The 10544-nt window shown below is 37.0% G+C and overlaps 3 protein-coding genes and 2 long non-coding RNA genes across 6 annotated transcripts; 4 read left to right on the top strand and 1 right to left on the bottom strand.

Annotated features, from left to right (window-relative positions):
- The first annotated feature begins 235 nt into the window (after positions 1-235).
- On the top strand, positions 236-1557 carry LOC118432889. The gene is made up of 4 exons (XM_022090512.2): positions 236-705; positions 781-997; positions 1080-1238; positions 1327-1557. The coding sequence occupies exons 1-4, from the start codon at positions 419-421 to the stop codon at positions 1504-1506; spliced, it is 843 nt and encodes a 280-aa protein (XP_021946204.1). The 5' UTR covers positions 236-418; the 3' UTR covers positions 1507-1557.
- Positions 1558-1599: 42 nt separating this feature from the next.
- LOC110844334 lies at positions 1600-3136 on the top strand. Of its 2 annotated transcripts, XR_004833947.1 has the most exons (3): positions 1600-2485; positions 2581-2743; positions 2836-3136. It is a non-coding gene; the product is annotated as an uncharacterized LOC110844334 (long non-coding RNA). The 2 variants fall into 2 exon arrangements; XR_004833946.1 differs by having other exon boundaries at positions 1614-2743.
- Positions 2799-4390, bottom strand: LOC118434337. Its single transcript, XR_004833948.1, has 2 exons — positions 3660-4390; positions 2799-3591 (listed from the first exon to the last, which is right to left on the bottom strand). It is a non-coding gene; the product is annotated as an uncharacterized LOC118434337 (long non-coding RNA).
- A 424-nt stretch (positions 4391-4814) lies between these two features.
- LOC110842873 (cystathionine beta-synthase-like protein) lies at positions 4815-7504 on the top strand. The gene is made up of 8 exons (XM_022088717.2): positions 4815-5284; positions 5398-5729; positions 5821-5926; positions 6023-6196; positions 6277-6700; positions 6785-6923; positions 6995-7049; positions 7126-7504. The coding sequence occupies exons 1-8, from the start codon at positions 5044-5046 to the stop codon at positions 7209-7211; spliced, it is 1557 nt and encodes a 518-aa protein (XP_021944409.1). The 5' UTR covers positions 4815-5043; the 3' UTR covers positions 7212-7504.
- Positions 7505-7657: 153 nt separating this feature from the next.
- Positions 7658-10298, top strand: LOC118434336. The gene is made up of 8 exons (XM_035847606.1): positions 7658-8015; positions 8082-8144; positions 8233-8432; positions 8535-8656; positions 8736-9127; positions 9188-9420; positions 9501-9926; positions 9992-10298. The coding sequence occupies exons 1-8, from the start codon at positions 7969-7971 to the stop codon at positions 10111-10113; spliced, it is 1605 nt and encodes a 534-aa protein (XP_035703499.1). The 5' UTR covers positions 7658-7968; the 3' UTR covers positions 10114-10298.
- Positions 10299-10544: the final 246 nt, after the last annotated feature.

Raw genomic sequence — 10544 nt, 5'->3', positions numbered from 1 at the left:
TAACATCTGTTCTCGTAAATATTTTTTATTCATTAGGCGCATTAACAAAGTGTACAGCATTATCATTTTACATCATCAATAAAAAAAGCTAAACGACCAGTGCGGTACAAAATTAATATCATATGTACATATGAAATTAATGACTGATTATGCACATAAGTAAATATTGAAATAAATGTAACACATATTTATATACTTTGTCAATTCCATACAATTTATTGCACCAAAACCTAAATTATCAACCCTTTACCACGTACTCAAAGTCACATTATACATTTAAAAAATCTGTAAAAAACAACTCGTAAACATGTCAAGTTACCGTATTTTAAGCTGACAAACAAAAGCTAAGTACTCGAGTACAGCAATTCCAGCTTTAGATCGAATCCACCCATTTCGCAGTAAATCCTTGCTGGGTATAATGTCGTTTTCAATAAATTCTTTCGTTTTATTCGCAATTTGTTCCCAATTCTTCTGGTCTTGTTACTGCCAAACATATTTAAAAGCAAACGGGGACACAGACTCGACCTATGACCTTATCGCCAAAGTTTTGGGTGGGGGAAAAGAAGCAGTGGAAACGCCTGACTGTGCCCACCCATCATTTCCTCACCATATTTCCCAAGTCCAAGATGACGACTTGAATCGCCCAGTCTTTGCATTTTACATCCATGTCACACCAGATAATGATCGATGCGAGAAGACGGACAGGTATAAATAAATATAGAAACAACCATTATGTAATAGGTCTTAAGCGAGCCATCACATTTTAATAAAATTTCGCAGGCAACGCACCGAAATAAAAACGTTTGGCCCATCTCCAAAAGAACTCAAGGGATTCGAAGGAGAAAGCGTCTCTTTCTCTTGGAACTTTAAACTCGACACCGGATTTAAAGCTTCTACGGCCTTTACTCACATTCATCAAATTAAAGCAGGCGATGGTCCAAATGCTGGATCCCCAATTATCACTCTCACTCCAAGATTTGTAAAAAATTCAAACAAGGTTTTATACACAACAAATACAATTCATTCATACAATTATATATGCATTAAGATGATGTAATTAAGTATTCCGTGGTTTCCAGCAATTGCTTCAAGTACTTCATGTAGGAGACACCGAAACCACTGTTAACAGGTTGAAGGAAGTGGATCTGTCGCCATTTATTGGAGAATGGGTTCATGTCAGCGAGCTTATCACGTACGGAAGTAGTGGCAAATATCAATTGGCCATCAAACGGTTGAAGGCAAGCACATATTTACTTATCGCTCTGACGCTCATATTATTATTATAAATACTACATAAGATTTATCTAAATAAGTTGTTTCAAATAGGATGGCAAATCGTTGCTGTCTGTAAATAAAGATCAAATTGATTTGTGGCGACAAGGAACGATATTTGTTCGCCCAAAATGGGGAATTTACCGAAGCCTGGGGGATAAGTCGAGATTGAGGGACGAGACTGTTTTATTCGATAATTTCTGTCTTGGAAAAGGTAGCAAAAAATGTACCTAAATATTTTCCTTCATTAATATTGTCATTTGAATAAAACACATATTACCGGAATTTGTTTTTTCTTTTATTTATTACACCCTCGTAAAGTATAGCAATTCTCGTGCTAAAAAATTTATTCACAATTAACGCACATTTATATATTCAATTTAAATTAACAACATCATAGGATTTGTATCAAACCATAAAAAATACTTCGAAGTGTGATTAATTAAAATGGATCCTAGCAAGGGGTCAGTTGTCATCTTACTGCTTCAAACAAATTTGTTCTTGCTTCCTACTTTAATAAAAGAGTCAATTTGCGCCACTGACGAATAATTTGAAACAAACAGATCATACAGTTTAACCTGAAACAAAATCTATCAGGCATTGTACAATTCATGGAATACCAAAGACGCTCGTACCACAGTTTTATGTAATAGAAAAGTGTATTTTAAATATGTACTGATAATCGGATTAAATGTCCTTTTGCAAAATGACAAATTACAACTGCCAATTCAAACAGCATACATAAATTCTTAAACTCAACTGATATTTAAAATACGTGAAGCATCTTCTTATATACATTTTCTATCTGCAAATGATCATAAATCAACGGAACCATTATTCCTCTCAAGGATCCTTTGCTGCGTATTTGATGAAAAACATAGCATAATCCTGGTAGCAACAGAATCCGTTTTCCTGCTGCCCCCCGATCAAGTTTTTGGGAAATGATTGGAAATTTCTCTCGTTGGGGGAAATTGTTCTAGAACATTTGTGCAAAAGTGCATATAGCGAAGGCTGGTTTTATCACTCTCTCTCTGCTCAAATAGCATCATCATCTCGTCACCTACTGCATTAAAATGCTCGATTCTCTTTTTTACTGCCACCACAACAACATCGCCCAGTTTGATGAGTGCGTCCTTTTTCTGCGTTGAGAGGAATAGTCCAACGACAATGTTTGTCCTAGAAGACACCAATTTTCTCGCCTTGATTTATTAAAGTATGTCGTGTTCATTGAATAACTGAGAAAATGAGGACATGTCCCAGTATGAAAATGAACATTATATTTTCTTCTTCTTTCACCGGTGGTGGCAGTGGGTGGCTTGGCTTTTCTCCTCTTCCAGTTTCATCCAGTTTTAGGAGAGATCGATGTTGATGCTTTGAACAAAGTGCATAAATACCCTCGCCCGGATCCTTCTTCTTCGCAGTTTTGTTTCCAAACAAGTTGACGTGTCAAAAAAAACGATATCAAAACCAGGTAAGAATTTTTATCCTCCAAATTTTTATGCAAATGAGTGCATTTCACAGATACATATATTGATATATATATATTTACTTATTTATTGGCAGAATTCAACAGCAGTATTACCGGAAATACAGACTTTAATACTTACATATAATCCTCCATAATTAAATAAACTCACCGTCATCATGGCAGACGCAAAAGTAATTCCAAAGGTCACAGCCCCAGCCGCACCAGCTCACAAGGACTCCTCCTCCAATAAGGACTCGAAATCCAAACATGGAACTAAAAATGGGGGCACGGGCAGTGGTGAGGAGAACAAGGACAAGGACAAGAAGGACAAGAATTCCAAGAAGGGGGGCGGTGACTCGAAGGGGGGGTCGAAAGATGGTGGGGGCAAGAAGTCATCCAAAAAATGATTGCATATTATTGCGTATTGATATTCAATAAATAAATACAACTTTTTTTCTCATGTAAAATTTGTGTCTACCTGCATACTTGTATTAACGTTGTTGTCCATCTGGGCTACAAATTCATAATAAATCATATCTAAATAATTGCCAATGCATGCATAAATCAAATCATCAATGCATAAATTTGCTTAACCACCACCACAGATGAAGAAACTGCAGGTCATCCAAAGTTCAAAATATTAAGGATAATATACGACGAATATTTTTGGTCAACTGCCACATAGAATTAGCCGTGAGTCAATTGGCTCAAGAGGAGAGTCACGCTATGTGGCAGTTGAACAGCGAAAATCCCCATAAAAATTGCCACTCCAAAGTCTTCTCTCGACGTCCGCAAATTACATTACAATCTGATTAAACTTTGAAGCAAGTTATCATTTGATGATACCAAACCTATTAAAATTCAGTCATCACAAGCATTTTTCAATGGCAAACTGTAGTTTTCTCTCGACTACACATACCTCTTCCCGAATTAGCCAGATAATGCTGACATTGATGTGCTGAACTTGGGTCACAATTATTCAACTCACTGCCACATGTAAACACGATAAGATAAGGATTCTCGCCTTTTTTTAATTTCGGGGTCTTCCAAACATACCTCACTCTGATTGACGGATGTATATTATCAATTCCTTATTATAAGGGTATGTTCAGCACATTAATGCAGCAACCACGCCGAATTTCATCACCAATAAGTTACAATGCACATAACTAAGGATAAGTACTACTACGTGAGAAATAAAAAAATATGTATACAGGAAAATCAATGCATGTCTGCAAACTATTTATTTTTGCAAATGGTCAATTAGCAAAACTGCTTGTTGGCAAATTAAATTGTTTTAAAGTTTTCGTCTGTAATTTCATTTTTTGATTTATGCACAAGATTATTTGCTTCTGTACGTATGTATCAATGATTATGACTCTAGGCCAATGCCTTATTCACTCGATTCCTACATATTGTATGGAAAATTACTGAGTCCAGTTGTTTAATAACTGTCAACTGTATATTCACAATTCTCCTTATGTTAACATGTACAATCATCACCCTTTTCATATATCCATAAGAATATATACATATGTACATAATCCAAATACGATTTGATTTTACCAAAGTTTCCACAGACGGTTAGTCTATGGCCCCTGAGTCTAGATTGGCTGGAAATGAAGGAGTGTATGTATGTATGTCCTAATGCTTTATAAACATAATAATGATTGCTTTACCACCTTAATCTTAATCCATAAAACTACTGACTGTCCAGTTATGTGTTTGTAAATAAAGTGCTGATGAGAAATGACAACCAAACCAGACACACACCCAAATCAATTAAATAAACATAAACTAGGCCAAAGGGAATTGAACTGGCTGAATTTGGAATAATAACTAGATTTCAAAGTCGTTGTAAGTTTCCAGACCATCCATTTCCTATATAAATATGTGCGTATTTGGTATTTGTCGAATAATGTTAATTATTTTTTATTATGGAATTGCGCCTGTGCATTTTGCTAATATCAACTTTGACATATTCGTCTTTAGCAGAAGTTGTCCCATGAAAAGGATGACTGTATTGGGATGTCCCATGAATTAAATAAGTATGTACATACGTGTGAAGCAAGTAATCATGATTTGGTCCCGTGTGTCCCCAATTCAGTTAGTTAGCGTAGTGCAATAAAACTAATGTATATGTAAGCATTACAAAGCCTTAATAATACGGGAATTTCCACTCATGTCCAATAAATAGGACAGAATCTTCAAACTTTGGTTCAGTTTTCGAGGAACTTTCATCTCTACAACAATTCAATAATCCTAATAGCTTCCAAACTCCATAGCTAAAGAACAATAGAAACATGGGTCCAGTAAGACGAGAGGAAGAACATGTCGAAGTAATTGACCACACCAACAACAATAATTCCACCACCAATGGGGTGCACCCATTAAAGAATGGGCTCAAAAACTGCAACGGCTACATCCCTTGGGTTCAGAGCCAACCACCAAAGATCTTGCCCTCCATCCTCCACCACATTGGACACACCCCAATGGTCAGGCTTAACCGCATTCCGAAAGAAGAGGGGATCGAGTGTGAAATATGTAAGCAAAAAAGTCTTACCAAAGTTATAAATATGTTGTATCAATCTTGAGCTATTTAAACAGAACGTCTCATTTTGCCTCAATATTGAATAATTGTTTAACTCATTTTACAGTCGCCAAATGTGAGCTATATGCCCCAGGAGGCTCTCACAAGGATAGAATCGCCCTCCGAATGATTGAAGAAGCAGAAGCCGATGGGCGACTTGTACCTGGGTCGACGGTAATTGAGCCAACGTCTGGGAACACAGGAATAGGCGTAGCTCTCGTTTGCGCCGTCAAAGGATACAAATGCATCCTGGTCATGCCTGAAAAAATGAGTGCAGAAAAACACGAGACGATGGCTGCTTTAGGTGCAAAGGTTGTCCGAACGCCAAAAACCGTACTTCACACCACGGTCGCCCAACAGATTCAGAAGGAAACACCAAACTCGATCCTTTTGGACCAAGTAATAATAATACTAATCATAATATTTACAATCTTGTCGCAATGCTATCTTGTATATTGGATTATAAAACTGATTTTACAACTTTTCACAGTATGGAAATAATGACAACCCCCGCATCCATTATGAGACGACTGCTGAAGAAATTATCGAGCAATGTGATGGCAAATTAGACATGATAGTCATGGGCGTGGGAACTGGTGAGTGATTTTGTCTATTTAGTTAATTGCACAAAGTGTAGAAAATATTATTAATTTGCTCATTATTTCATCCGCCATTGTCTTTCACCGTTCCAGGTGGGATAATTTCTGGCATTGGGAAGAAGATCAAAGAGAAACTACCATCATGCAAAGTAGTCGGAGTTGATCCTGAAGGCTCGATCATGGCTCTACCAGAATCGATCAATCAGTGCAACACAAATTTTTGGGAAGTTGAAGGCATCGGTCATGATTGGCTGCCAAATGTTTTGGGTAAGTTTTTTTGCAATAAAACGTTACAATTAGTGAATCAAGTCATGATTATTGAATTATTAATAATTATTTAACTATAGACCGATCCGTTGTTGACTCGTGGGTCAAGTGCAATGACAAGGAAACTTTCAATATGGCACGAAGGTTGATCAAGGATGAAGGTCTCTTAGTTGGTGGATCCTGTGGATCCGCACTTGTCGGCGCTATTGCGGCCATTAAACAGGCTGGATTAAAACGAGGTCAACGTGTCGTTATCGTCCTTCCAGACTCTGTCCGAAACTACATGACCAAATTTCTATCTGATCAATGGATGCATGAGCGAGGATTCCTCCCTGATGTCACCGAAGTCACGGGAAAATATAGCTGGTGGAATAAACAAGTCTCATCTCTGCCAAACTCTAAAGTGATTACGCCAACTCTTGGTCGTGACGCGACAGTGGGCGAAGCTATTTCCATCATGAGGCAAGGACGATACGATCAACTCCCTGTCGTGGACAGTGAAGGGTATGAATACATAAATCCGATATTTTAGAGTAAAAAATAGAAATTAAACATTTGTATATGTAATAATTTTGCTATTATTTGCAGTTTCATGCTGGGCATGGCTACATTGAACCACCTCTTAAATTCACTACCCTCCACGGAAATTACGTCTTCCACAAAACTCGACAAATTCCTCTTTAGCCAGTACAAACGAGTGGCAGAAACAGACTCATTAGGAAAACTTGTATGTATTTTACAATTATGATGATGTAGTGAATAAGAATTTTCTTTACAAGATTTAAATTTAAATCCTAGAACTACCTTCTACAAGGGGCCCATTTTGCCGTTGTAGTGGAACCAGTGTCCAGAGGTAGGTATTAAATTAAGTACTTGAATGGTTGAGTTTTACAGTGTACATTTAACATCAATTTTATTTCCCATTGCAGTTAACCAAGATGGAAAGACAGTTGTTTTAGAAAGATTAAAAGGGATTTTGACTTCAATGGACCTCGCGGAAGTTACCCTTCTTTAGATGTTCGTTGGTTTATACTTATTACAAAACTCGCTTATTTCATACAGCTAATCCGCCTATTTTGGTAAATAATTAATTGTGAATATTTTTTATAAATTATTGTGTATATAAACTGTATATTGTAGAAGTACATAAATATTATATGATAGTTTTTACTAACACATTGATGAAATATAAAATGCACTTATCCTTAGTAGTTGGCTTATGATAGTTAAGAAATGCCAAGTAATTCTAAATAGTTTAGTTTCAGGATAGAATTATAATCAATATAAAATAAAATTGTGTGATATAAAGCTGGCTGATACGTAATACAAATTTGTGCATACTTTATATTCCGACTACTCCGAGCTACTTATATTCGGCATATTATTATGTAATCATAACTCAAAGTTATGTACATAGATGAGGCATGCGATAAAAAATTTGGTGCATAAATACCCAGGGTGCATAAACTTTTTTGTCCGTGGTTTCTCCTTAGGAGAAACCACGGACAACAAAAAAGTTTATGCACCCTGATAAATACCAATAAGACAAGCGACAGCGCTATGACTACAATGGCTTGTGTCAATGTTATTAAAGTTTCCCAAAACGATCATAATTTTATTTTTTAGCATAAATAAATATATTTATTGCACATTATAATTTTGTTTACCCTTCTATTTACTTTAAAATGTTTGCCGTAACGGTAAGAATAATACATTCATCACTTCAAAACCATGCATTTATAATTATATTTACATATAATTGACAGGATACAATGGCTGCTGTCTGCGGCCGATACAGCGTTCATCTTCATCCGATCACGTAACTTTCGTTGTGGTAAAACTTCATTATTTATGTTCATAAACATGAATACTTTTCCACCCACAGATTTGTACCACTGGTGGAGCTTGGGCCCTTGGATATTGCCACAAATCTACCCCGTGGAAGCCAGTATGCCTTATGCATTTTGTATCCTTCGTTCACATTTCATCTAACATAGCAAATCTATTCAACTATTTACTTGTTGTGTTTCATCCAGAGCAACCCCCAACAAGCTGTCCTTGATTTGCCTTGATCTTTCCGCTGATTCACGCTACCTCGTCACTGCGGACTCTGGTCGCAACATCTACCTGTTTGAATTTACGCCTCACACCTGGGACCATGTCACTAGCTGGACAATGGACAAACGAACTGCAAAAGTTCAATTTGATCAAAGTGGCAACCATATCGTTATTACCGGTACGCTGAGGATCAGTAAACTGACTAATATCTAAGTACTTGGCATACGCATCCATGCATATAGGGACAAGAAAACTATTAAATTATGTTGTCATTTCTCAGACAAAGGTGGGGATGTTTTTGTCACAACAATTGGCTCGTTGTCCGCGAACCGTCCTGGCGAACCAGTAACAATTTCAACCCCAAAACGGATTTTAAAGCACAGTCACCATGTTCTAGATGTGGTAATACATATTGTTGACCAAACAAGCTGCTTACTCAATACATAAATAATAATCCAACTTCATGTTAATTAATGTCCAGATTTTCAGTCAAGACAAAATCTTGACTTGTTGCAGTGATGAAATGGTTCGAGTTTGCACTTACCCTACAATCGTGGAACTTATCGGTCTCGGCTTTAAACTGGCCCACAAGGAGTCAGTGGTCAACATTGCCCTCGTCAACAGGGATACCAACCTCCTGTCCATCTCTGCCGAAGGGACGTTGAAATTTTGGCGTATTTGGCTTGATTTTCTTGAACATCAGCATAACGTCCTGGAGGACAGTTCCAGTCAGAGTGCGAAAAGCCATCGTTGTATAAAATCCTGGAATATTTTCTCCATCTTAGACACCGAAAGAGCGCATGCGAACGAAGTTGTGCGAATGGCTGCCTCGAGCTTTGAGGGGAGGATTTATGTTGCTGTTTTAATTTCAGGGTAAGTATGAATGAAAGCATATCTCAAAATGCATGTCACTACAATTATTTACTATTATAGCTTCAAACAACTTCCCGTTTTCGAACTGAGACCTTTGGAAACTACGTTACGATTGTTTGGTCAATGCCGCCTAGCAAACGACTTTGTTGACCTCGCCTGGCGTGGAAAGAATCTTTTTGTCTTCAACCCTGCAGAAGCTAATCTCTCGAAATATGTCATCTCAAGTCATGGGGGTCTCATGAAAGAAGAGTTTCCACTCCGGTTCAGCTCCAGCGTAAAGAAGGATGTGATTGGTAAAAATTGACTGTCAACCAATTTCTAATCATCGTACTAAAATCTTGTAGTTTAATTGTATGAATTACATTATATACAGCTTTTGGAGCCTACAATCGTCCCTTTTTCCCAGTCAAGAAACGAGTTCCTTCACACATTTTGGAAACTGTTGAGGAAACTAAGAAAGTTTTGCTCAACGAGTTTGGACCATTACCCTCAGAAGAAGAAAAGGAAGCTGCAGAAGCGTTATTGCTTGCTCAAGAAAAGATTATTGAAGAGACGCCAGAGGAACGACATGCTCGTTTGGCCGAGTTTACATCCAAACTAATGTTGAAAAAGAGAGAAAACAAGGTGGTCAAAGTAGTAATGACCCCACAGACACCTGAAATATATCCTTCAATATTGATGTCGCCGATGGACAGGCATGGGCAGTCTTCTGTGGAGAAGGTAGTAATGGATGCTGAAAATGTTTCTGTTGCAAACAATGGAGTGAAGAATGCTGTCAAAGAAATTGTAAAACTGGATGGTAAATTGATGCATATGACAAATTAAGAAAATGTTAATATATGCAAATTGCATAATTGTAAATAGAAATCTCCTCTACGCAAGAAACGGAAGCCATCCAAACAGATGCTGTTAGTTTGGAAGAAGATGACGATAACGACTTCGATCTTGAGGATCGGGATGCAGAAGAAGATTTATCTGCGAATTGAATAATATCCAAAATTCTACATATTTAAATAGGGAATCTAAATATGACCCATGTTATACAATTCGGGCGTACGCTAATTTCAGCTAATTGGCAATCACAATTAGTACCAAATTCGTTCCTAAAATGCGAGCAATGTCAATTATTACGCAATTGTTGGTATATATGAAATAAACTTACTGAATGATAGGTTTATTGTTTTGTCAATTATTATATTAATAGATTTTGTAACTGTTTTATACTTTTGCAATGTTGTCTCTGTAATGATTTTGTATAATATTTACTCTTCTGCATGTTAACTCCGAAGTTCATCCAGTAGTTGGGAAGAAACATTCATCTTTATCAAAACTAATCAACTTTAATCGGGCTGGATTTATATCACACAGATTTGGCATTTGGCATAGTATAAATGTTTTTCATTTTTACAAGCCAACA

This window comes from Folsomia candida, unplaced genomic scaffold (assembly GCF_002217175.1).
Source record: "Folsomia candida strain VU population unplaced genomic scaffold, ASM221717v1 Fcan01_Sc002, whole genome shotgun sequence".
NCBI lineage: Eukaryota > Metazoa > Arthropoda > Collembola > Entomobryomorpha > Isotomidae > Folsomia > Folsomia candida.
The sequence above is the reverse complement of the archived record's forward strand: the minus strand, read 5'-3'. Positions and strand labels throughout refer to the sequence as shown.

Coding starts and splice junctions, on each gene's coding strand:
- LOC118432889 (XM_022090512.2), top strand. CDS start 419: ATGTCGTTTTCAATAAATTCTTTCGTTTTATTCGCAATTTGTTCCCAA. Junction 998..1,079: donor TTGTAAAAAATTCAAACAAG/GTTTTATACACA, acceptor CGTGGTTTCCAG/CAATTGCTTCAAGTACTTCA. Junction 1,239..1,326: donor TGGCCATCAAACGGTTGAAG/GCAAGCACATAT, acceptor TGTTTCAAATAG/GATGGCAAATCGTTGCTGTC.
- LOC118434336 (XM_035847606.1), top strand. CDS start 7,969: ATGGCTGCTGTCTGCGGCCGATACAGCGTTCATCTTCATCCGATCAC. Junction 8,657..8,735: donor GTCACCATGTTCTAGATGTG/GTAATACATATT, acceptor ATTAATGTCCAG/ATTTTCAGTCAAGACAAAAT. Junction 9,128..9,187: donor GTTGCTGTTTTAATTTCAGG/GTAAGTATGAAT, acceptor TTACTATTATAG/CTTCAAACAACTTCCCGTTT.
- LOC110842873 (XM_022088717.2), top strand. CDS start 5,044: ATGGGTCCAGTAAGACGAGAGGAAGAACATGTCGAAGTAATTGACCAC. Junction 5,285..5,397: donor GGGGATCGAGTGTGAAATAT/GTAAGCAAAAAA, acceptor CTCATTTTACAG/TCGCCAAATGTGAGCTATAT. Junction 5,927..6,022: donor AGTCATGGGCGTGGGAACTG/GTGAGTGATTTT, acceptor TCACCGTTCCAG/GTGGGATAATTTCTGGCATT.